Source organism: Amblyomma maculatum, chromosome 4, assembly GCF_055883805.1.
Source record: "Amblyomma maculatum isolate TAMU_Amacu chromosome 4, ASM5588380v1, whole genome shotgun sequence".
Classification (NCBI taxonomy): Eukaryota; Metazoa; Arthropoda; class Arachnida; order Ixodida; family Ixodidae; genus Amblyomma; species Amblyomma maculatum.
In genome coordinates this window covers 71,713,045-71,739,738 of record NC_139347.1, presented here as the reverse complement: position 1 = coordinate 71,739,738, position 26,694 = coordinate 71,713,045, and the positions used below count along the sequence as shown (strand labels likewise).

The following is a 26,694-nucleotide window of genomic DNA, read 5'->3' as shown; positions in this document are numbered from 1 at the left end:
ACTGCACCATTGCTGCCTGTGCCCCCAAAAAACGGGATAGACCGTCCTTTACCTTAGTACAAGAGTTGACAACTGTTTCGGTTGTTCACTAAGTTTATCAAGGAATGCGAACATTTCAAAGCGTTCCTCATATATTCTATCCATAATCTCTTTTGTCTAAAACGAACGGCACGCCATACATTAGATCGCCTGTGTGCTGAAAAATATGCGATGCTTGCTTCCTGTCACTGAAAATATTTGATGCTAATAAAATAGAGCGACGCTAATCTATGGCGATAAAGAAAGAAATCACTTTATGAAGCGCGAGCACAAAAAAATAAGACAGCTCTCTTTACCGTGACATTGCTGTCTCAAGGGATTAATGAAAGTATATTTCTGCCGTCAGAGTTGCGCAAGAAATGTCACGGGTCATTATCGCTAACTCTGAACCGCGAAGACGATGGTATGCACTGGTTATACGTAGACAGCAGTCATGTATTGTTATGAAAGAGCCAGCCAGTCAAGTGTGTTAAGCCTTTTGCACTGTGTGGATAAAAAGATTAAGAAAATGTTGCAAAGTGTTTAATTTTATTTGAAATTGCCGGCAGCACACGACAAAAGAAAAAAAAAGTTCGCAGTTTTGATGTCGAAGAAATTGGTCCACTTGTTTCACAGTTTCAAGAAAAGGCGTAAATAAAATAACTTGGGTACTGGGAAATTTCTCTTCCTTACCTAGGAATATCTATCGTTAACAGTCGTGTGGTAGTGGGTGGTCGCAGGTTTGAAATGGATAAAATTATGTTAGTAAAGAATGAAAGTAACGACTCCGCGCACGTTCACACGATGACGGTTGACCGCTATAAAACAACATGTTGCTGGCCCATGCGACGCTAGTTTGTGCTTCTGGAGGCGATTAACAAACAATTAATCAAACGAAGCAGCAAAAAGGCAAGACACAGACGTATGAACAACGCAGTCCGTATGTGTATCTTCTGATAGTTTGCGAGCCGATTCGATAATTATGACGTTCAAGTAAAATTGCTCATTGCTTTGCCGTTTCTGCAATATAATGAATTATCCAAGGAGCTTGCTACTGTAACTGATCATGCATCGGGGTCATTAGATTCAGACATTAGGTTCATCCTGGCCTGGTGTTGATGGTTATGAACACGAAGGTGTCACCCATTCGGCGTTGCTTCATGGTGAATTCAGGCAATAGTTAAAAGCTCGTATCCTTTCGACATGCGCAACCGATAAAATTCAGAAGCTTGCCTTGAATTGACAAACTCTACCAACAAGCTTCAAAGATAGGATGGAGTTGTTATCAAGCATAATTAAGTTCAAAGTGCGGCAATTGCAGGAATTTCCTGAGCTTAAAGAAAGGTCTTTTATACGTCTTGTGCGCCTGCAGCAGCCATGCAGTATTGAGTAGTCGCGATGACTACGTTTTGACAGAAATAGCGAAATGTTACAGAGTCCGTGCAACCACGAGGGCATATATAAATATCGCTTTTTTTTTTTTTTTTTCATCGTTATAGGCTACTCTTGAAGGGCACATGGGCTTTCGTTACCTACAACGAAAATCATTTAGACCCCGATACCACTTCGAATCATTAATTACATGAATCTGTGATGAGATGATATCTCAAGTATTACGTGTAAAGAATAACTAGAAATAAGTAACAAGGAAAGAAATACTACCCTTTCAGATCGCTAATTTTAGTACAAAAATAATCCACGTAAATAAGCGCTCCCTCCATGCTGGGATATTGTTTCTCAGTAGCGGTCGGCAGACGTGGACTTACGCGTACGCTTTCACATGCAGCTGGAACACCGCGTGTAAGCCTCTAATTACCTTTCACGCTCTTCCTCTCTGACACGTTGCGATAACACGCTTAATATTCATTCAGGTAAGTAAAAAATAAGAAAGGAAGCTACTGGAAGCTGCCGCAAGCTGGTGAGTAGCAAAAATACACTGACGCCCTCAAGCTCGCATCCATGATAACTGCTGCCAGCGAACTTAAAGGAAAGAAAGTAGTAAAAAAAAGTAAAAAATAACGTTCTTTATTAATGAGGCTGAAGATTGTTTGCCAAGTTGCATCAAATCAGCTTTGTTATGAATGCCCGGGGTAATAAAAGACTACGACCAGAAACTGCAGGGTAAAGAGAAAAAAAAAATAAATGCGAATAAAAAAATAAACGAAGCAAACAGGAAAGATTGCCTCGGTGCCCGCGTATCGAGCCCACTGATGGCGAGCAATCAGTTCACGAATCTGGTAGCGAGACACGGAAGCCCTAATTAATCAGCCGAGGCACGCAAGTCGCCCGGCGGCTGCGGCGGCCTGAGCAAGACGCACTTACATCCTATTCCCGTGATTTCGTCCCTCCACTAGTTTATTTCTCCACTTGCCCACGGTTTTTTTTTTATCCCGCTATATCTGCTTGCCTCCGCAGTGTTTCTTTGCTCTCCCTGAGCGTCCATCTCAGGCCGAGAGACCGCAGTATACAAGCCTGAATCCTAATGCAATTATGCGGAATGGTTCGGAATTAATGGTCTCTCTAGCCGGCATGCTTTCTTGCCCTAGCAGTCTCTTCCGTCCCTCCACCCGGTCCACTTGCCCCAACCACCGCTTCGCTTCTCGGCGAAGCCTGCAGAACAGATCAGCGACGTGAAACTTTTCGACAGAGAGATTGCCATTCCAGACCGCCCTAACAACCCGAAAACAAATATCAGCGCCGAATGGGTCCTGGCCTTTCTCTGCGGCACGAGGCGCGTTGCCTCAATCTCGGCCCTGAACGTGGCTTGGAAAGTAGATTTCGCCGGTCCGAGAAGTGGCCCCATGTGAGTGTAAACAAGCTCAGCGAGCTGCCGTTTGCTCGCAGAGGGCACGACTGCGAGTCACTTTTGGTTGTTTGGTTTCCTTTTCTCAGTTTTCGAATTCATTCAGCTCAGAAAGTAACCAAGTATCTTCGCTGTTTGCAGGAATCTAATGTAGCGTCAATCATTGTGTCAACAAGGTAACTTCTTCAGGACATTCCGGATACAACTGCTTTATGTTTGCACAAACACGAACTCAAAGTTGAGTGTGCTCTAGCCGATCATATAAGTGGCAGAAAGGTTAGAGCTTTGTTCTTCTGACGTCATAAAATATTGAGAGCCGCGAAACTGACCCTGGAAACCTAAAATAAAGAGTTATTTTTGATAATTTTTTTTTTACAGAGCGTAGAATGCGGTTTTTAAGCTACGGCACATTGCTGACTCAGGCCCTACTATCCGATGTGTTCGGCAACACGTCTCCATCCTTACCACCTCCCCATACCGCTTACAATAAAGGCAGAAAGTACGGCTCGTACTTCACATATCTGTCTTTGTTGCGCGTCACGCTCATATGAAATAGTCGCACATAGTAGCAGTGACGTTCATTTCTCAGAGTCATATGCCACTGAAGCCACATGTACATAAAAACAGCCTAGGACGACATCAAAGAAACAACAGCAAAGGCAAGGGCTATTCGAAGAACCAGGACTGGGTCAGGACCGCCGTCGAATAAAACAGCTAGAGAATGAAACCTAGGACGACAAAAATGCGGGAGGTCAGTTAGGGGAAAAGGGGAAATCGGGGTAGGGCTGCAATAAGCTCGCGTCGGCCCCGAAGCGGGTGCTGCTCGGCAATCCTGTAGAGAAGCGTGTCGCCACGACGACGGAATGTTATTAGCGGGGCCAGGGGGCGCGGTCCGCGCCAGCGGTGAGGGGCAATACCTCGCCGGGTTCAACCCATTGCCGGGCAACGGATCATACCGCCGTGTCCTCCCGGAAAGCCACGCCGACCCCATATTGCTGTCTCCTCTTTCCCCCCTTTCCCTGAAATCCTTTCTCCCCTCTCTTTCGGTCTCTCTGTTTCGACAAGGTCAGCGCTGGTATACGCGGCACCCGCCGACACTTCCCAAGCTCGTTATTAAAACGCCTGCAGAATGTGCTTCGCCTCGCTTCGTTTGCACACAGGGTCGACCCGTCTGGCACCTGCCTTTAATCGGGCCTTAATAGCTGGCGGTTCTCGCACTCAGTCCGAAGAGGTATTGCGCGACAGTTCTAGAGAAAGTGACAGTCTAGGGCGAGCAAGCCTGTCTAGTACTTCGTACACCTCATGGAAATTTAGAGTGGTGTTTACCAACGAAGAGATGGTAAAGAACGCGCTAATGTGGCGGCTGACGGCCCTTTTCTTCCATTGCTCTAGGAGCTTATTCAGCGCTTCAAGGTTACACAGAATCGGCCGATTGCTGCATATAGACTTTTCTTGTTTAATTAATTGCAAGAAACTACGCACATGGAAGCCTGAGAAAAGCTACAGAAATACGTAATACGTAATGTGAGCTAGAGGCACAACAAAGAATCTTTTTTGGCAATCTGGCAATTTGTAAAAACGAAGATGTTGAGGCCGACATTCATCACTTGCTGTGGGGCTGCCCATCACTGAAACCAACACGAATCCGGCCCCTGAGGATAGCTGGTTTTTCAGCGACCAATCCTGCCTCATATGTCGCTTGGATGCAGGGACCTCATCATCGCTCCCTCCTGTACTTCATAAAATCAGCCAACCTCTCTCCATTCATTTAACCATTCATTCATCTTTCATCTCATACCCTACTGATGCCTTGAGGCAATAAATATCGTTAAAAAAACGTGGGAATATTTGGTGAATTTAAACTGACGGTACATGTTAGTTTTGACGAGCCAGCGCCATCTTGTTCAGATGCTGAATTTCAGCAAGAAACTGTTGTTACCTGTGATGTCAGCATGAATTTGAGGCTGATCAAGCCGCTTGTTTCAGCCTAACTCCATGGTGTAAACTAAGCGCTTAACTTAAATATAAGGATAAACTAAGGCAGTATATCAGTTACCGTTCCTTGATTAAGCAGATGATCGAAGAAGAAAAAATGGCGCCTAGATTCAAACTCTTTCTGTTATGATGCCACCGAACTGATTTGCTTTGCTTTATATTATTTGTTGCACTAGAATCCGAATAAAGCCACGGGGTGGTGCGAAAGTACGCCGAAATTTGAATTTGGTTCAGCGGTTGTTGACTCCTGAAATATCTGCTTTCATTGTGCGTCTAGTGCTTTTTAGATCAGATATCATTTCTTTTACGCGTAGTTGCTGCTTCAGTTTCTTTAATGAGTACCCCATTTGGTGAACTTTGCGGCTTTAACATTGACGAATCATCACACAGAGACGCCTTACTGCAAGAATAGTCCTTATTTCTGACCAGCCTGGAATCTCTAGAGTGCCATTGTGTTGTTTCTTTTCCTGAATAATTGCCGGTGTCTCTAGGTTGTGAAAGGCGAAGGGGAGATTTGGTTTCGGATTTTTTTGCACGGTTGTTTTCGTGAAGCATGTTGCATTTGGGATTGCACCATTATTGAGGATTAGAGACAATTCTAGTCGCTATTTTCACACGAGCATTGTTATCGCACAGCGAAATCAGTGTGTCACATTCGCATAGCTAAAACATAGACACATAATGCTATGCTGTGACTGATATACATTCGTTCTTTGTACAAATGAACACGACACTTTCAGGAAAATTTAGGTCGAATAGGGTTTAATCTTGAAGCATGACACAAACTCAGACACACTAAGCACTGATCACATTTAGACACACCTTCTACGAGCTGTTGGCGGTAAAAGTTAACGAGACATGTGTTTCTGAAAAACAACTATTACTGTCATTATAAATTTTACCAGCTGATACAAAAACGTGCTCACTGGTGCACTGTGAATGTTTCTTTGCATACTCCCACGCCGTAAGTTCTTGCTGCAGATGGTACGTTTACAGCAAAGAGGACCGTTTCGGAGGGACAGAAGAAAACTAATATATCGTCCATCGCACTGTTGCGACATCATTATCGACAGCACGATGCTTCTTGTTCGGAGCCCCCTCGCGCACGTGCTTTACAAAAGAAATAAATAGAGAGAAACCTTAGAACCTGGTGGTTAGCGAGGCGCTCCTTGGAGCTCAACCATTAAGGCAATGAAAGCAAAGGAGTGGCGAATGAAAAGGCCTGCGTCGAGGCCACCAAGTCGTTTCTGCTGGCGGTGGAGACGCAAGTGGCTCGGGTCGAAATCGAATGCCGCCGGCGCGCACCCTTCCAAACTTGGCTCCCCGTAACGATTTCCGACCTCCTGCCGTCCCGGTGCGCACTACCGGCCCGGGGGGGTGCGCGGGTACGCTGCGTTTGGGCTGCAGATGCGACAATTGTGACTTTTGGGAGTTGCCTTTGAAGCACATGGACTCCACTGTGAGATTTGTCTTTGCGAATATGCGGGCGCGTTAAGTAATCTGCTTGGTATCAAATAAATACATACAAAAAACGAACACCTGTCCCTCAGTCAACATCAGCGCTTCTCTTTGTAGTCGGATGCACTTAAGTAATGGTACGTTAACCGCTTTAATGCCAGTCGATACTTGGGCAGGTATCTGTTATTCAGAGATCTGGCAAGAAGCGCACATTGAAGTTTCGTTCTGGAAAGCTCAATCCACTGCACGGTGTATGTAACGCACGCAGTAGGTGTGGCCAACTAGTCATGTACAGTTACCCTATCCTCTTTCCCCTGATATCATTCTCGACAAAAAAAAAATATATATATATATATATAGTCTTGTGGTAGAGCATCCGCCTCGCATTCGGGAGGTACGGGGTTCGATCCCCAGTGCCGCCGGGTACCCACCGGTTTCCAATGGGTACAAGATTTCCCCAGGCCTGGTGCTCGGCTCTTCTGGAGTAAAATGTTTGGGAAAAGGGGGCTATGAACCAAAATGTTGGTTCAAGAAGAATATATATATATATATATAAATATATATATATATATATATATATATATATATATATATATATATATATATATATATATAGAGCGAAGAGTACGCTTCATTTAAAGAAACATTTTATTAGACTCGACGTTTCGATCGGAGACCGATCTTTCTCTTGAGAAAGATCGGTCTCCGATCGAAACGTCGAGTCTAATAAAATGTTTCTTTAAATGAAGCGTACCCTTCGCTCTATTATTTTTTAAGCGGCCAAGTACGTTAAATGTTCTCGCATCCTATATATATATATATATATATATATATATATATATATATATATATATATATATATATATATATATATATATATACATAACGCGCTTTCAAATTCCTACGAATAGAATAGAGAGCTCTAAACTGTCAGCCGCACCGGACGTAATCTATAGAAAACATATTCTAGCGATGCTATCTATAATTAGCTTGACGTCACTAATTAACTATTTAATTATACCTGTTTAGTGGTTAGTGCGAGTAGGGATTTCGAATTGGCAGGCAAGACAATGCCCATGTCAGCTCCTGAAACGAAAGAAAAAGCCAAAGTTCTAAAGCCCTCACAGCGACGAATTCCGGCGCTTTTCTCAGCACGGTACTTAAACCTAACGGTTAGACGCACAGGGAGCCCACTGCAGAAGACAATTTTGCTGACGAAGTGTTTCACTGACTACAGCCTCCAGTTCAAGCTGCACGAGTTACTAGGCCACGCCATGAACACTGTTCTGATTCGCCATTTGGTGCAAGGAACATCACAGTCATTGCAATATACTTGCTCGTTACTTTCGAGGGCGACAGAGCGAAATATAGTGCGAGAGACTACAGAATAAAAAGGAAAGTTGAGTTTGGCGCCGCAGTCACAGGAACATGTCATCAGCCGGTGCTTTGCTTTACTGCGCGCACTCAGTCCAGGTTTTGCACGAAGAAAAGCGTCGCACCGGATTTTCTCGCTCTGTTTGGTTTTAGAAAATTAGTTTTTCTTCCCTTGAAAAAAAAAAAAAATGTGGCATGACATTGCCTTGGATATCTTAAAAGACTCCACTGGCGCCAACCGCCAGAGCACGTTAATTAACAGAAGTAATTAGTGAGTTTTAGTTAGGTAGCTAGGTAGTTAGAAGAGTGTTTACAGTAAATTACGTCCGCATGGCTGAGTGCTTCTTGCTGAAAGCATTTTTTTCCATTTCTAACCTCTTGCTTTCGTCCGAATATTTAAAGTGTGTGCTGAAACTACCAGGTACACAACATATATATATGTATGTATGTATGTATGTATGTATGTATGTATGTATGTATGTATGTATGTATGTATGTATGTATGTATGTATGTATGTATGTATGTATGTATGTATGTATGTATGTATGTATGTATGTATGTATGTATGTATGTATGTATGTATGTATGTATGTATGTATGTATGTATGTATGTATGTATGTATGTATGTATGTATGTATGTATGTATGTATGTATGTATGTATGTATGTATGTATGTATGTATGTATGTATGTATGTACAAGTAAAAAATGCTTCATACTGCTTTTAACTTTATTTTATGCTTTAGTCGACAGGAGCCCTGCCTTTCTCAGGAGTCTTGAGAAGTGCAGGGGCTCCTGTCGCAACGTGGACTAAAAAAATTGTAGGGGTTGAAACATGCTTGAACCTAGTGGTAGAGCGAAAGCTGTCAGTATTGCAGCGAGTTTTTCTGCGGAAATCTGGATTTAATGTGCCTCCATCACAATGTTCGAACAAACCGTCTGTCCTAGAAAGTCGCTGTTATCGTTCTTCTCTACCAACTACTGAGTTATCTGTCTTCTGCTTCTTCTGCTTCTCCTTCTCCTCCTTCTTCTTCTCCTTCTTGTTTCTTCTTCTTCTTCTTCTTTTGTTTTCCTTCTTCATTTACGTTTTCTTTTTTTTCTCCTTGTTCTTCTCCTTATTCTTCTTTCCTCTTCGTCTTCTATGATGCCATGGTGTCATACCGATGGCTTGAAAACTTACAGTAGTTTAACTTTCGTAAAAGATAAAAATAACGCTAGAAGCATACTACTTATAATAATTGGTTCACAGGAAAGGAAAGGCGCAATATCGGTCACGCTCGTACTGCAGACGCCTAAACCGGGCCGTAAGGGAAAGGGAGATAAGTAGAAATGAAAGCGGAAAGAGAGAAACGGGTGCCGTAGTGAAGGGCTCCGGGATAATTTCGACCACCTTGGGATCTTTCACGTGTACTGACATGGCACCGCACACAGTCGTAGGCAAACTAGACGGACGCATTATGAAGCGTTTTGTACTTGTATATAGTATAAAGGTAATGCATGGGCCTGCTACTAGCTCTGTAGCTGAGCCACCACCTCTACTTCGTTCAGACAGAAGAGAAAATAGAGATAATAATTGGTTCACACTCGTTTTCTGTGGACACCTGAACCGCGCCGTGAGGGAAGGGAGGGGGAGTTAAAGTGGAAAGAGAGGAAGAGGAGCCGTAGTGGAGGGCTACGGAGTAATTTCGACCACCTGGGGATCTTTAACGTGCGCTGACATCGCACAGCACACGGACGCCACTTCGTTTCGCCTCCATCGAAACGCAGCCGCCGAGGTCGGGTTCGAACCCGGGAATTCCGGACAGTAGTCGGGCGTCTTACCACTGTGCCACCCCGGCGGGGCAGAACAAGGAATGAAACGAAAAGAAGAGAGAGAGAAAGACGCGCGTTGCAACAGCCGTCGTCCGCCACTGAAGTGGTGGCGGTTGCAATGACGGTCTACATCTTCTGGGCAATAAAAGTTTTCACCTTCGCCATCCAGCTGTCCTGGGACGCCGCCGGCCAACGTCTGCCGGCCTGCGTCTGAGGCTAGGCCCCGCCATCCATCGCAAGTGGAGGAGGGCTTGAGCTCCTTCATTCGCTGGTGTAAATAAGAACCCAGGTGAAAAATTTTGCTGGTTTCTTGCTGGAAGCTGCTGGTTTGTGCTGGAACCAGCAGGTAGCCTGCTGGTTTTTTGCTGGTTGTACTGGTTCCAGCAGGGTGCTTGCTGGTTTTTCACTGGTCCCAGCAGGCGACCTGCTGGTTTTCCACTGGTCCCAGCAGGCGACCTGCTGGCCGTGCTGGTTCCAGCAGTGTACGTCTGCTGGTCTCAGCAGGCAACCTGCTGGCTTTGCTGGTTCCAGCAGAGTGCTTGCTGGTTTTCTTTGCTGGTTTTAGAATTTTGCTGGTTCCCTCCTGGAATGCTACTGAAGTTCTACTCTCTCACTCTGTCCGGAAGGGATGACATCAGAGTTTCGGTACCGCTCGCAGGCTTCCAGGGAGCCCGATGCCACCCTAAGGGGCAGGAGTTAGTAGACGAAGCGATTTGCCGTTTCGGCTTCCAGACAAACTATGTTGGCCTGTGTCTCCGGATCTTTGCTGGGAAGCGTGGTCTCCCGTGCTTCTATGTCCTTGAATAAATTGTATCCCGAGGAGTGGCTGCACTCCCAGAGGTTATGTCTTAGAGTTCCTATGTCATTAAAAAATCTGCAAAATTGGTCCTCCGGATTCCCCGTTTGCGTGATGTGAGACGTGTGGTTCTTGGCTTGCAGGCGAATGAATGAAAGAAAAACTTTATTTACACAAAGGGAATTCTCCCGGCGTTTGTGGGGCCCTCAGTCCAGGGCCCTAGTGGCCTTTGCCGTCTTGCGCGCTCTGTCAATCAGCTTGAGCTGGTCGTCAGGCGTCGAGCAGGACAGCGCAGCCTCCCACTGCTCCGGTGTTGGTGTGGTGTTTATTGGTGCTACCTGTGTTTCTTGACAGGCCCATGTAACATGGTAGAGTGTAGGGGGTTCTCCGCATAGTGGGCATTTATTTTCATATGCAGTGGGGTGGATTTTACTGAGTAGACTCAGATTGGGGTATGTGTTAGTCTGTAGCTGTCTCCAGGCAACCGACTGCTCTCTATTGAGGTCTTCGTGGGGAGGTGGATAGATCCTCCTTAAGGCTCTTTGATGTTCAAGGATGGCTCCATAGCGTCTAGTGACTGCGTCCGGTTCCCCGTCGTTGTGCGCCCCCGGTTGGCGTATGCTCGGACATTGGCGTCGGAACGTTGGTTACCTTTGACAGTCTCATGGCCTGGTGTCCACGTTATGAAGCATCTCGAAAAGCTGATTTTTCTTGCTTTGAGTATGCGGATGGCCACAGTGGATATGCGTCCGCTGCTATACCTTCTGCATGCTTCTTGCGAGTCCGTAATTATTTTTGTGGTAGCCTCCTTACCCTGGTGGGTGATAGCGAGAGCGATTGCCGCTTCCCCAGCCTCGAAATGTTGTTGCTCTTGATCGAGGCGCAGTTGACTTCTTTAAGCTGGTGATCAACCACACTGGCTACCGCTCCGCGTTGTTCTTTGTAAGTGGCGACTGTCTCTGCGGACGTGAGGGACCTATCTGGGAGTGAATATTTCCGCCGTTGCAGCTTGTAAATCTCTATCACCTGGTGGTAGGTCGCGATCGTCTCGACTTTAAAGTTAGTTTGAGAAAATATAGCCGCAATTCATATCATTTTCTGGCGTCAAGTTTGCCACGTGTGCAATCCAGCTACATCAGATATAGGGTCCACTAGTTAAAAATGTTTCGTTTGGTTTGAGTTGTTATGAACAGCTCAATATTCGCACAAAGAAACCCGTTAGGCTCTCGCGGCAACATTTACTAACAACAAAAAAAGTAGTAATCACAAAATTGAGCGTAATGTTTTGAAGAAAATAAAAATACTCGAAGTGTTACACATGTCGTGCCTATTATAAAACACTGGCAAGATATTTTGTAATACGCTTACCCATGGAAAGCAGAAGCAAGTATTTCGCCAGGACTGACCGAGGGCCGGAGACTACGAGTGTACTCGACATGAGTGTATTGCAACACAGGTTTTACGAAAAAGCCGCCGAGAGGTTTTCAAAAGCTCCGGTATTATCGCGTGTGGGGCAATCTTTTTATTGGCGAGGATGAGTTACTCAATTGTCTAATTTTCTGGCAAGTATGCAGTACACGGTCTTGTTAGACAGTGAGGTAATAAAGGCTTCAGAAATTTTGTTACTCTCAGTCAGTATGGAACGGTAATGTTGCGATTTGACAAAATATTGCTTGATCTGTTTGGGAGTGATGTTCTATTGAAGCCGGCATGTAGCTGCATAGCACCAGCCTAGGAGACTATAATCTTGGCTGCTTTAATACCGAACTATTCTTTTTTTTTTCTTTTCTCAAGCTCTTTCAATTTGCTTTCACTACCTGTATTGGTCTATAGCTTCAGGGTTTCATGGCATCATATTTATACAAAAGGTTTGCCTCGTACGGCTTGTATTGTGCCCGTTTTAGCGAGCTCTCAAATAAATGGACTACGGTTTGCAGGAACATTTTATGGAAAAGCTTTCAGTGGACTCTGCGAATACATAACGTGGCATTAGGAAAAAGTTCAATTGAAAGTGAGGGGAAACAGATGTGCGCGAGAACTCTCAAGAAGCCTTGGACACTGCAGAACTTCTTACAGGCACATTAGTAAAATCCCGGCCGTGGCGACCGCTTTTCGATGGAGGCGAAAAGCAAGACACCCATGTGCTCTGCGATGTCAGTGCACGTTAAAGAACCCCAGATAGTCGAAATTTTCGGAGCCCTCCAATACGGCGTCTCTCATAGCCTGAGTCGCTTTGGGACGTTAAACCCCGCGAACAAAAACCAAACCAAATATTGATAAAAGTTCGAATGAATAGTCCAGTTTGCTGAAACCTTATGTTTGATTCTTTCGTGACTCTTGTGCGACAATCAAACATGCCTTCGCTGATCAGAAATGAGATAAGTTATTATATTTGTCTCTTTTCTCCGAGACTAGGGACGATGGAGCAAACATGAAGGGCGTGATTGCAGATCGCATAATTTCCAGAGTTAAGCTGTTTTGCATTCTTTGTTTGAAGAAAACAGTGTAGCAGTAGCTGCAAAAATGTTTAATTTTAAGCCCATTATTGGACATTTTCTGCTCAATGAAACATTACCATCGCCTAGAAAATCTCCTGGTGTGAAGTCACCTATATTGAATAGTTAAGTAGTAACGCGATAACGTTAAACTGCGCGGTACTCAGAGAAACCGGCGCCGGTGCCAGCGTCGGCTTTGTGAACGAACAATCACGAGCATGAAAATGGCTGGTGGTAACGGACAGCTGACATCGCCGAGTATTGATTCATTGATGGCTTGTGCGAATTAACGAGATCACATGATAGCAGAAACTCGGAAGGAGTTGTCGATTCGAGTTGCTCATTTGTGGTGGGAAGGTGGAATAAGAGAAAACCTTCCAGTGGTCTTGGTTGCAGAGTTAGGTGGGCTACTCCTAGGCCACGAATGCACGTTCAAACGGCTTTATTAAAGCAGAGTTTTCTATGTTGGGTAGTCGCCTACGCTGTTGCGTCATGCTCATAATAAGGTTAGATTTCAAGTAACCCTCGTGCCATGAAAAAGTGCCAATCTACTAAATGTTTGAGGACATGTTTCCCAGTCGTCGACATAGAAAATCTCTAACGTATGGCGTTTCAGCAAAACTGCAATGGTGAAATGCAAATTTGAATGGTCAGCCATAGGGTGCCATGCAAATAGATTTTTTTTTTTTGCGATCTGCTATGACTGTGGCTTGAATATATGTTGCTTCGCAATACGAAATAGTTTACACTTCGGTTGTAACCAGGTGGTACGTTGTATTATCATTACAACATCTTCATAACACCAGTTACTTCTTTTTTTTATTCACCAAGTGGTCTCTCTTTGTAATGCCTCCAATCCTGTGCGATTTCATGGCTTAGATAATGTCAGTTAGTTAAACATTTGATCTTTTGTTATATGCGGAGTGATGAGCATTCTGTTTATCGAGTGTTTGTTCCGCGTAGAAAGGGCCGTTAGGAAATGTCCGTCATGATAATTCTTGTCTAATTTCAATTACCTTTATAAAATGCAGATTTCTAGCGTAAAAAAAAAATTGTTTTGAGGAAACTACAAAATATTTTATTAAAATCTTAAGAAAATAATAATGACAATCATATAATCCCCTGACGCACAGCTAAATATTTCTTTATTAAATCTGGGCCTCAAATTCCATGCAGTAGATAAAGTATTAAGTCAATGGGTAACGTTTTTGAAGATATCCACACCGTCAACCGCGAAAAATTGCAAGCATCCACAGGTCAGATCCGTGAATATAATTATTGTTGTAGTGAATTATCAGGCATGCGAAAAATTCCGTTCGTGAATTTCTGTTAAATAATAAGCTCGTCGAATATCTTGGGGTATGGCATCTAACAGTATAATCTTTCCGACGGAGATCTTTGGTGCATAAGTGGAATGGCATTTCTTATAACTGAACTAATTTAGCAAAAGCTAAACTTTGAGAAAGAACCTTCATTGCATTTTGAACGTAGCTTTGTTAGCAACTTTTTTTTTTTTTTTTTTTTTTTTACTGTGTGACTGCTTGGAAATATATCAGTGCTGTGCGTTTGCCTCGTTCCACTTCTTAATGCTTTTAGAACGGTATTATTACGGTCTCCAACAAAACGCAACTGATCATGACACAAAAAAAAGGAACCAGTGAAGCTAAACTTTTGTGTCCGGAGTTGACGCTTCGCAAATGCGATGTGTGAGAAGTAAGCTAAGAAATTGAAAGACATGGTGCACTAAGAAAGAACCGCACAGAATAACATTTGCAAGGCACCTAAAAAAAAACAAAAAAGGAGAACTGTCGTACGAAGCTCAAACTGTTTAACTGCGTCAAAAGGTAGTGCGAGAGAGGAGGGGGTGGAGGGAGGGGATCTTGAGATATAGCTTAAGAGGTAAGAAAAGGCTTCAACAGTAAAACGAAAGCACGACCCTCATACTCGCATGAGTCTGTAGTCGTAAACGAAAATCCTTGATTACGCCAGCGTTGCATGCTTTGCTGCCACGCACCTACGCTCGAAAGCCGGCGTCCAAGCACGTAGTTGCCAGACGACTTCAGTTTACGACTGCTCTGGATCTCTGGCAGCGGCCTGCCAAGACGCTGGTCTGATTTTTACGACGGCTCAAGAACGAGCCTCGAGTCCACCTTTGTTATCACTCGGCACCGGCATGCCTCCGCTTCGGCAGTAATTACTTAAGCTAATCAAGTTAAATCAACAAAGTTTTAGCGATTGCACTAATCTTGTAGCCACCTTCAAGCTTTGATGATCAGTATAGACAGGGCTGGAAGGAACTTGGAACGCCTTATTGTGGTGTACTAGCACTCGAGCCTGAATTACTTAGTGTCCAGACTAGATGCGGTTCTGGACGTGAATGACTCTTCGCAGTGGTTCTCAGATAGGCCTCATAATCTCTGAGCACAAATCCTCAAAGATGGTATTTGCATGCAGTCTCCGGCTGATTAACCGCAGCGCCCAGTAGATAAAAAAAAGAAGTGCCAAATCAAGTAGTAATAGATGCTGTAACACTGACTTTGTAAAAACTAGTACCACTAAATGACCACAACGGTACATAGCAATACACAGTCAACTTGGTATGAAACAGCCGCAGGATTGGACCTGCATTTAATGACATGCATCTCAGTTACTTCGTCCACATGAAAATCTTAGGTTTAAAATAGGCATAATATGTAGTAGGCCCTCACCTCTCAGAGAAATGAAACTGGCTATTTGCTGAAGGTAATGCTGCATGCGCAATAAAATAATGCGCAGAAATGTGTAGTTGGTGGAAATATCGTCAGAAAGACCGCACTAAAACTCTTAGAACTTCCATACTTTATTCTGTTAGAGCCCAACAGGTTGAATTGTATAACTTTGTCCCTTCAGCATACTTTCGGCATGTGCTTTCTCCTGTGCTTGAAATGAGCTTGGAATAAAGACTATTGCCTGGGCTTGTTCATGGATAAGTGGCGAAAGAACTGCTCGAAAAAACGAAGATGAAAGAATACACGCAAAGGCGCAAGCGGCACCCGCCCTGAATTTGCTTGCATTCCTTCGCCCTCGTTTTTCGAGCAATTCTTTCGGCATTCAGCTTGTGATACCCCAAGAGAGCCATTATAAAGTTCACGTTATGGCAAAACCTGCAAAAGTTTTTTATTCATGTTTTGGTGGTTTTAGTTAGGCTTACCGTCCCTTGCTGCTTCTTCTACTGTCCTTAGTGGAAGAAATTTAAAAGAGCTAAGTAAAGCAGAAATCTTAGACGGCCATTTCATAAACTTTCGCGAAATTGCTGCCCGAAGTCCAGTAATAAGCTCACGTGGATGCAACGTTCATGAATGTTGGTGTCAGGTATTATAGAAGCACTTCCCTAAGTATGACGAAAGTGGAATTAATCCTGTTTTTTTTTTTTTTCTCATTTCGTTAGCCGAAAGTGGATCAGGCAAAGTGTCTGCTTCTCCTGTTGCTATAGACCGCCGGGAGAAGAAATGACACGTAAAATAGTGGTGTAAAAAAAGGGGGGGGGGGGAGGGGGGAAGGGGGGAGGGGGACTACTTTTCCGATCGTATTCGCTTCGCACACGTAATGAGACGCACAGAGCTGGAACTTGAAGCGCGGTATCTCACAATATGGCCATGCTGCAAGGTTCGAAAAAGGAAGACGATTTCGTAATAAGGCTGCATCTAAGTTATTTATATAACCATGTTCGTGAACTGAAGCGAACTGAATATAATCAGCCGAAATATGGTAAAACGAGAGTATGAAGACGGCTCCACAGTTTAAAAGAAAAAATATACACGTTTGAGGAGAAGCCTCCGTTTGCAAGGCAACATTTCTTCAAGGAGACTAGTCTTCACCTGAGCAGACGAAGACGTTTGTCCCATACGACAAGTCTCCTTGTCGAAACGTTGGTTCGCGAACTGAAGCTTTCCCTCAACACTTGTTCTTCTCTATTTCATACAGGCGAACTCTAGTAATTAAAAAGAGGAAGAGAGAGAAAGGTGGTTCTCCGCTTGTCGGAACGCTGTCTTGGCTTGGGGAATGGTAGCAGTACAGCCTATGCTATAAAATAAGAGTGCTCTGCTACCCTCCCTTGTCGAAACGGTGGCTTGGCTAGCGAGCTGAGGCACCCCCTCAACCACGGTCCAGTTTTCTTTCTTACTGTGCAGCCACTTTATTCCTCTCTTTCTACCCTGTAACATTCTACAAGGTCTATTTGTGCATGTTAGGTTCCGCGCATGCGCCAGTTTAATCTGCGCCTCGCCATAGATGTGCCATGCGTTCGCTCCTTCGGCTCGCCGCCGGCCGATCCGCGAGTGACGTCCCCCTTACAATCCGCCTTTTTCACAAGGTCGCTCGGCGCATGCGCGCCTCTCCCCTGGTTGAAAACAAACCACCAACCCCAACTGCGCATGCGCAGTTCTTGGCCTTCTTGATCGGTGCAGCCGGAGTTGATCTCGGAGGCCATGTGTAGTTAATATTCGTGACAAGCGAATGCGTTAGATGGCGGTAGCTGTCAAGAACGCACACCGTCATTTCGCTGGCGGCTGCATCTCCCAAGGACGATTTCAACGAGTAGCAGACGAATTTTCAGCCACTTCCAGAGGGCGCCACATTTTGCGAAAATGGCGGATTACGTGACCACTAGCTTCGCCGCGCGCAGCTCCTCCGCCTCGCCGCTGGTTTAAAGCGGTGCTCCTGCCGCCACTAGACAGCTGCTTAGAAATGGTATACAAGCTGGTTAACTTCGGCTCGATTCCTCGGTCTAGCCACGGATGATGCGCTACCCTGGCCACCAAATTTTACACTCTGTCGCAAGCGTGTGATTGCATCGGACAAGGCTGTGGATGTAGCCCAGCGCCATGTCTAGCTCGCCAGCCATAGGGAACGCATTCGTGTCAGGTTTGCAGTTGAGATTCCTGAACAGTGAGAAACCCGACTGGCCAGGCCTGATAACACTGACTAGGAGCTATTACGCTCTTTAACTGGCCTCGTACGTTGTGAACACCGCCAATTCCTTTGTTTTGTCACTGATTTTAAGCACGTGAGGCTTCCCAAGAGCGCAGTTCTATTTTAATGACACTAAAACCTTTTTTGATTCAACTTACATGTGTGTTAAATAGCATAGACACGATTATGTGAATGACGATTATTTGTGAGTTGCGAAACGACATAGAGGGAGAAATGGGAGCGGTACAAAAACTCTGACCTCAACATTATTCAGCATTATCTTCAGTTTTAGATTACTAATAATATAATAAGTTTAATTTAGTTTATGGGGTTTAGCATCTCAAAGTGACTCAGGCTATGGGAAACGCCATAGTGCAGGGGTCCATAAGTTTCGCCCACCTGGGGTTCTTTAACACGCGCTGACATCACACAGCACACGGGCGCCTTCCTTCTCGTCGGCATCTAAAAGCGGCCGCCGAGGCTGGGATTCGATCCCGCATCCTTGGGTAGAGTAGTCGAGCGCCCTAACCACTGTGTCACCCCAGCGGGAATAATATAATAATGCGGAATGAATGTACAGTAGCTTATTGAGCTGCCAACAAATACTTTTTTGGATAGGCATAACAAGGAAAAACACATGAGAAAAACTGCTTCCTGGCTTTTTCTCACAGTGTGCTTGCACATATTAGTGCCACAAGGAAATTAAGGACGAATGGCGAGTGTAGTTGTAGATGTAGAGTAGACGCTCTTTACGGGAACCACACCACAGTGGAGTAACTCGCATCCCGTCACGTCGTTTCCCACTACTCCTGAAAACCGTAGACGGTGAGCACGGGCATGTGTCCTCGTGAGATCGCGCGCCCGACAGGAAGACAACGAAGGCACAGAGAGGCCACGCTTGTTGCTACAAACAAAAAGACACCCTAAAATCTTTCTGAAATCCTGCTACTTCCATTTTATGCTCAAAATTTACGCGCATACAAACCGCCCAATAGTGTGCAGATAAAGCATCATCATATTCTCAGCCCTGCATCTCAAAGGAGCTCATTCATTCTCAATTTTACTCGTGCACTCTCGACTCAATTTTTTTTTTTATGAGTAGTAGTCCAGTATCTTGTCCATCCCTCTTCAATGGATATGTGTCCCTTACTCTTTGATGGGAAGAATAGAAACAACAAGAAATCTCTGTAACAATATTGTTGCTGAAAGTTGAAATAATTGAATGATTACTCATTGAAATCCACCCAAGCGCAGCCATACGGCTACAAAGGAAAGCTTTCTGAGAAACTTTAAAAAAGTTAAAAAAAAAAATTCGTCCTGGTCCGTGGATCAAATCCGGAACCATCGCCTTTCCGGGCAGTCGCTCTATCAATTGAGCTAACCAGGACGGTCAGCAGACGCCTGTCAGTTGATACCTGTCTTGGCTAACCTCTTAAGATGTGTACGAACTATCTACCCTCCGAGGGCAACGATAATATCAGCAACTACAGCTTTAGTTTCTTGTTGGTGCCATGGTAGAGACAGTGCCTTTATAACAGCCACCCCAACGGCAGGAAGAAACAGAAGGGGAAGGATTTACCGCCTGTAGCAGGGCCACGGGCGCTTAGGCGCCAATTACAAATCATCGCCATCCGTGGACATCAAAAACGAGAGCGTAACGTCTCGTTGGAAGCTTAGCCGTGCTCAGGCTGTTGACAGCCGCTGCCACGTACAAGAGCAGGACGGTGTTGGATTCCGAGGCACGTCAACGAAAGAGTGCGGGGCAGCGAAACCGTCGATTGCGCCCGCGAGAAGCAGCATCGGCAACTGTCAGTTTGTTAATAGCCAGGTACAGCGGTCATCCATGCAGCTAGTAATCAAGATCGTGATCCATGAGTACGAGAACGATATATTTGGGAAGTCGTCCAGCCACGCGCGCTCGCTGCGCCACCGAGTGAGGCTTCAATGCTATTTGGTACCCCGTAACGAGGGCACTTGACAGTCTGCACAGAGACCCCTGAGTGCGGCGGCAAACACTGCGCAACAGCAGAGTGCAACAACGGTTAAGTTAACCCGCCAGGCCTGACGCACTTATTACCGCTTAGCAGCGCATCTCAACAAAATATAAACCACGTTCACTCAATTTAGTGGGGTAGATAGCAGAGCACAATAGATGAGTGTTTCTCGTGTATCTTTGTGTACGTGTTCGAGGCAGAAGCTTAGGTTGGATTCTTTCAGGTACTCTCTGTACCGTACGTTCGATGCAGACGCACTTTATCTCCGCCATCACTTCTCGCATGGTGCTACCCAAGTGTATATCTCGAATGAAAGAGTAACTACGTCTTTCGTTTTTTTTTTTTTCTTGCTTAAGCTGACCAGCCGGAAAGGACAGTGTGCGAATTGCGAGATCACTTAAAGACGCGAGAAAATTTAAGTACCTAGCATGAGTTACAACTCGAAGGCGTTGTTTGTTTATTCCATGGGGCGGTATATACGCCTAAATAGCCAACTTGTGGCTGTTTGCCAAAACTGGCTTGGTAAGCTAGCTTTGAACCCCTAACCCGGCATTTTCCAAGAGGTCTGTATGCTTGAAAACACAGCGTAAGCGAGACGGCATCCATGTCTTTTGAAAAGAAATAATAGAAAAAAGTAATGATTTAAAAAAAAAGGTTTTTGTATTAGTTTCTTTATTTCATAGGGGAGATGTCCTTCCAACGAGTTTATGAGAAACGTAGATAGTCGCGTGTTTTTTCTATGGCAGTTGTATTTTCTAGCATTTTTATATCTTTCTCTTAACATGCAGGCTTTGGTATGAGTTCTAAGTAGTCAAAGAGGGTCTGTTTATCTATTTTTATTAAAACTTACGATTGTTTTGCCGATTGCACCTTTTAACTTACAAGCAGGCTTCCTTCACTGCAGGCTTGCCAACGGTGAAGTACTCTTTACAGGCATGAATTGGGTTGCGCTTAGGGAAACCGTTGGTGCATACAAATTGAATGATGGAGGGAAAAAAAAAAGAAATCAACGTAACGTGAGCCGCGAATGTTAAAGGCTGTAACACGCTTGAACGAAATCGGTTTAGGGAAATGACCATTATTGCTACTACCTAGCCGGATTTCAACTTCGTTCTCAGCTGATTAGAAACTATAATAAGGTACAGTACATCACATATTTATTAAGGGCATCAAGTTTTTAAGCGACTGTGCTCGTCTTGTCTGCTTTAATAGTGCTTTGTTTACTTAGAATCAGAAAACTGGTACATAAAGATTCCCTTCATTGCAACGGGCCACACTCTCCCAGTCGACGCGGAATCTTTACCCTCTGGCATATTGACTCACAGAAATATGCTAGAAAAGGCGGTGATTGGGGTCGCATTCATATAAACACAGATACTCAAAATTATCTTCAGATTGCTCGGGTCCAAGTGATAGCCTACGGATGTTTTGGGCAAGTGAGAAACACAGTATTGATGTAAGGTCAACCACAAAGCAGATTCCTAGCAGCCCGTACGATTAGTTGTCAAGGAGCGATAAATCCTTGTTTTGCTTGTGATAGAGAGAGAGAGAGAGAGAATCAGCACCCTGTTCAGATAAGAAGTTTTCTGAAGGTTATTTCGCCTGTAATGCAATACCGAAATTATTAACAAGTTTTTGTGCTGCCTCAGTTTGTCGTAAACTTGCCACTGGTTGAGAAACCCACCCTTACATAACACCAGCTGTCACTTAAAGCGTTTCATAACGCCTTCGCTCTTCCTTGAGCGTTCGAGGTTAACAAAGGCCAGGCGGAGATTAGTTTCAAGAGGAAGCACATAAATTGGATATGTCTTTTTAAGTGCACTATAACTTTCACAGTTGTAATCGAGTTTGGGTACAGGTTATGGTAAGAGCGTACGCGTTGATGAAAAGACTGAGGAAGGTGGTTTCGTAGAAAAAGAAAATACAGGAGGCAGTGATAGTTTGAGAATGGTACGAAAAAGATACTATCTAAGACGCGTATAATAAAGATCGAAGGAAGATGGACGCACTGATGGGTAAAGAACGAGAAAGTGGAGACACAAGACGCTTCGCGTAGGCGCCTTTTAGCTCAAGGCCGCGGCGTCGGGTTCCCTCATTTGCGGTCGGAAGTTGGCTGACGGAAGACGCATGCTAACCTCGCTCCTCGTGCGTGTTATATTGTGTTACGCATCTCGGTATTGCGAGCCATGCGCCTGCCTCGAGCACTAGACATGAGATAGGTGCGGGAGGGAAGGTGCGGGGGGGAGGGGGGGGGGGTTGAAGCGATGAAGCCAGTATGGCTACACGTGCCTCGCGCTAGCAGCTCACGGCGCGTTCATATCCGAGGAAAAATGCGCTATTTATAGCTTGCACCTGCGTTCCTCTCATTCCTGAAACGTTATACCTGTTCATCGCTGGTTGTTAGCCTTTCCCCCATCGTTCTCCCCCCCCCCCCCCCCCCCCCCCCCACCCTTGCTTCTCCAACTCAAATTGCATATTTTCATAGCTAGTGATTCATAATTATGCCCGCCTCCTTGCCCCCTTCGGACCGTCATGTAGTTTCTAATATTCTCCTGCTCGTTATAGTGCTCGGATTTACCGCGATATGCGAGCGCGATATCGCTTTTCACATCTTTGATCAGTTCCCGCCTAGAGGTGTTCGCATCAACTGCAGTGCCTTTCTTCTTATCATTCTTCTCCTCGTATTCCCCATGTTTGCGAGGCCAAGAACTGAATGATTCTGCTTGCAACAAAACTGAAAATCATTTCTTATACTCTATGCTAGGCTGAAAAACAAAACGGGTAGAGCTACGGCGTTATTTTATCGCCCCGCTTTCAAGGTGCGTTACGATTTTAAAAAAGGAAAGAATGAAGTGGTGCATGAAAGTACTCAAGCAGAAACGTGTTTAAAGTTGTGTCCTCTTTTCTGAAAGGGGAGGAGCTATTAAACGATCACCAATAGACTAGCGGGATAGCAATACTGCTTCTGAGAATTCGCCCGCTGCGGCTTAAGGACGAGTAAGTTTATTTGAAGGGTAATTCGCGTCGGCGAATTCTAAACGTTCCCGACTATTAGAAGATGGAGGGAAAGAAAACTTTGTTGCAAATCACGGCAAGGGACATGTATCCCGACGTTCCTGATGAAAAGTGGTAACAATGTTAGAGAGGCTGCACTGGATGGTCTCGTCGTAGCAAAATATTTACTTAAATCCGCAGAGCATTAAAACGTAAACGTTGGATAACTTGCCAGCCCCCCCCCCCCCCTTTTTTTTTTTTCAGCCGATGTCTCAGCGATACTAGTTCTGATAAACAAGCTATTTAGTTGTCATAAAAACGAATGAAATACGAACAGCACCTTTTGAACGCATTTGTTTCCTCAGACAAGAAATCAGAAGCGGCCAAAAGCCATCCTCACTACTGAAAGTATTGCTGTTTGTTACGCTGTCTAACATTAATTCCAGAGTCAGCTAAGGGTGCGCAGACTCTAGCCAGCACCCCAAAATTATGGGTTAGAGGAGTGCAGGTGAGCTAAGCCTAAAAGCAAGCCTTTCATTAATGCGCAAGTTAAGGCTGCTCCTTTCGGGGGTCGTACGAAATGGCTCCGTTAGTTCCGTAAAAGGTTTTAGTGCAAAAGTGTTAAGTAGGTCGTTGTCAACGGAAGTCGGCGTCGTGCGGAAAAGCTGTGACGTCACAGGAACATGCCCTTGCCCAATAATTTTAGGCACCCCGCAATGCTCGAGTTAAACATGACGTCATGCATGGTATGAAAGTGATTAGAATAGAACACGCCTTGAGAATAAATTTGGTCACCGAATTTCTTACATCACATAACTTTACGAATTATTTCATTTCGTTTAAGGAAAGGGTTTGGGATTGTAATCCATAATTCTTGGGCAGTGACATAGATATACTACCAACAAGGTCACACAGTGTTCTCTCTAGTCCATGTTGCAAATGAGTGGATTTTAATGCATTTGCCTTGTGATCAATAAACTTCGTAAAGAACTCATGACGACGTATTATTGTCTTCGCATTCATACCATCTAAGTAATTGTAGGTCTCTTCCATAAATATATCTGCCTGTTAGCAAGTTTTTATGTGCAGGAAGGTGTTTCAAAGCTATAGTGTTAGATGCAAATTCTTAAAAATTGGTCATAAACTTCTGACCAATGCTTATTTTTCGGCAATGTTTTCAAATATGTGCGATGAGATCGTAACAATGTGTGCTAGATTTCAAGGGGTCAAGAGACGAAATTTTAAATTGAAAGGATCATGTGGTGTGGCTGGAATCCTGTATAAATACACGAGCAGAGCATTCGCTTCTGAAATAGAATTCACTGAAAGTGACAAGACTCTTGGACAGCGCAACGATTAAAGGAGAAGGTGTCATGGTAAAGAAGTTGCGAATGGAACCATGCGAATGATAGAATACATTTTTTTTTTTTTGCGGCTACTCTTCAACTGGAGCTTCATAAAGAAATGATGGTGGCGCTGAAATTGTGTCCCAGACAACAGTCAGAGAAATGTGTAAAAATACGCAAGTGCACGAAAGTATACTCCAGCTCTTTCAGGAGGTCTCAGTTTTGACCGCGTAACGCATACAGAGTGCTTCCTAACCAGTGTGACATTTCTCAAAACTGAGATGAAAATAGTGGATATTATATAAGGTTCAGAAACAATGTTGTAGAAATTTGTGGTGTCCACTTTTCGGCATGCCTATTTGAATAAGGATCACCTTCGTAAACAAGAGTAGGCACGCAATACAATAAGAAAAACCTGCCGAGCCTGTCTTTGACAAAATGTCCAGTCGTTGCAAACAAACAAATGCAACTCTAGGATCAATGTTGAACTTGACAACACGTTACAAAATTTCCTGAAAAGCACAAACCACTGAACACAGCAGAGACACTGCGCTTATCTCGTGAAATAGCAACAGAATATTAGCGCACCAAAAGTAGATATTTACTTGCTTCAAATATGATGTCAATGTCTTTAAGTATTCTACCAAAGTGATTAAGCAAGAATATTCGTTTGCCCTGCAGCTGTACTATTTCGAGAAGTAGTTTGGATCGTTGTTCAATCTTTTATTTTTCGGCTACAAATTGTGACATTGAAGTATCTAGCAGTTGTTGGGAGGAGCTGCATGATTGTGACAGCTCGCATGCTCGTATCATTTTTCTCTCGTCATTCATAAAGAGAATCTAAAGTTATCAAAATGTTTTAAACAGGAACAAGGAGTTTTGAAGCAATTTACAATAGAAAGCAGTTAGAATAGAAAGCAGATTAACTTCAAAGTTTAACCCGCTTAACCAAAGGCAGGGACATAATATAGTAAGTGCGCATTAACGCTTCAGTTGGTTTTGGTAGCTTACAACGGGGGCGCATCTTGCGACAGGGCCTTTGCATAGGAGCTAGGATGAGGTTACCTTAGTATGAAGTGAGAAACACTTCAAGCATTTGGTTTGACGACAATATAGCGTAGGATATGGCAATCCCAATACTTACACGGCAAGCAAGGAAAAAGTGTTTATTGATGTTACTAGCTAGGAAAGCTGAAATCTCAAATACATAGCCAGGCAATACCTTCTTGAAGTGAGCATAAAGCAGATTAAAACAAAACACCTAGAATCTACTTAAGTGAACATAACAAGACTGTAGCGCAGAGCAATACAGGACACAAGAAGAAACGAATAACACGAAGTTCTTTTGTGTTCTGTCTTGGTCTGTGCTACAATCTCGCTATGTTCACTCACCAACAAGCCCAAAAGGCCACACGGTACTTAAGCGATCAAAATAAATTTCCGATACGTAGACGTATGACGTTTTACCTAGTTGCCACTTTTGGTATTTTACACCCCACGAAAGTGCGAGCGCCACTAATTTGTTCCTACGTGCTTAGTAACATTAAAACCACATTTATACGAAGGCAAGCCTGCAGACCTAGCGTTTGGCTAATCCGCTGCCAAACCGTCAAACACTGGCTCGAACTCAACCAGATCGGAGATCTTTCCAGCCTGTCAAAGTTTATTAGCAATGCTTTCGCTGTCACCTTTGACATCACCACATTGACATCATATTCAAGTTGAGCGCATTCCACATTATCAAACGTCTTTGAATGAGCATGTAATATGAATTTATATTCCTACATTCATTTAGCTTACGCTATATAACGCATCAAACCTGTTTTAAATTTGCTTTGAAACATTTCTACAGGATTACACTACTAGAGAAGTAGTTAAGCATTTGTTGCGTGATAGAAAATCTGAGTAGTATGACAGGGACATGGATGCCGCTTATAAAGCAAGGCTCTCTCAACAAAGGAAAAATGTAACTGAGCCAGCGGATCCTTGGGTATTACCGGCCCTGATTCTGGGAGGCTTTATGGCCGCAATTTGCTTACAACCCGTTGGTTAGCTTAATTTTCGTTAGAGTCAACAAGATCCCATGGGCGTGCGTTACTCTGTGTCGTGACGCATGCGTGACATAAGCAAGAAAGGGGACTCACCCCGGCTGCAGGGGGGCTGGACCATTATCCCGACCGGCACTGGTGACAGCGACGGCCACGAAGAGAACGAAGGACCAGCAACTGAACGCCATCGCTTGTCTCATCTCAAAAATACCGTCAGCCTGCGTGTGAAACTTTCGCTGTGCAATAAAATTCTTCCGGAGACGCGTGCTCAAGTTGAAAGGTCCCTCTCGTGCGGCTGCGCTTTTTTTTTTCTTAGGAGCGCCTCAGTGGCTGCTCAGATAGAGAATGCGCTCTGCGTGTGCGGTTTGCAGGATTTGGCGGCCAAGACACCTTCAGCGACCGGGCTGGACGTAAACATCTGCGGCTCAGCTTAGGCTTCTCTCTTCTTGCGAGTGCGAGGGGGATGACTCTGCTCTGTCGCACTTGGATTCTTCGAGAAAACGGTGAGGTTTGAAAAAGACGGGAATCAGAAGAGAAAGCGGTCGGCGACGGCCCGTCGCTGATCACTTCCTGAAGGGACAGCAAGAAGGTGCACTTGGAAAAGAGTGGG

The 26,694-nt window shown here is 44.4% G+C and overlaps 1 protein-coding gene across 3 annotated transcripts in view; it reads right to left on the bottom strand.

Annotated features, from left to right (window-relative positions):
• Rdl (Resistant to dieldrin) overlaps positions 1 to 26,284 on the bottom strand; it is a 228,489-nt gene extending 202,205 nt beyond the window's left edge. For all 3 annotated transcript variants that reach the window (XM_084601925.1, XM_084601926.1, XM_084601924.1), the window contains exon 1: positions 26,181 to 26,284. In XM_084601925.1, the coding sequence (XP_084458051.1) occupies positions 26,181 to 26,284 (104 nt within the window). The remainder of the gene's footprint in view (positions 1 to 26,180) is intronic.
• Between the last annotated feature and the right edge of the window lie 410 nt (positions 26,285 to 26,694).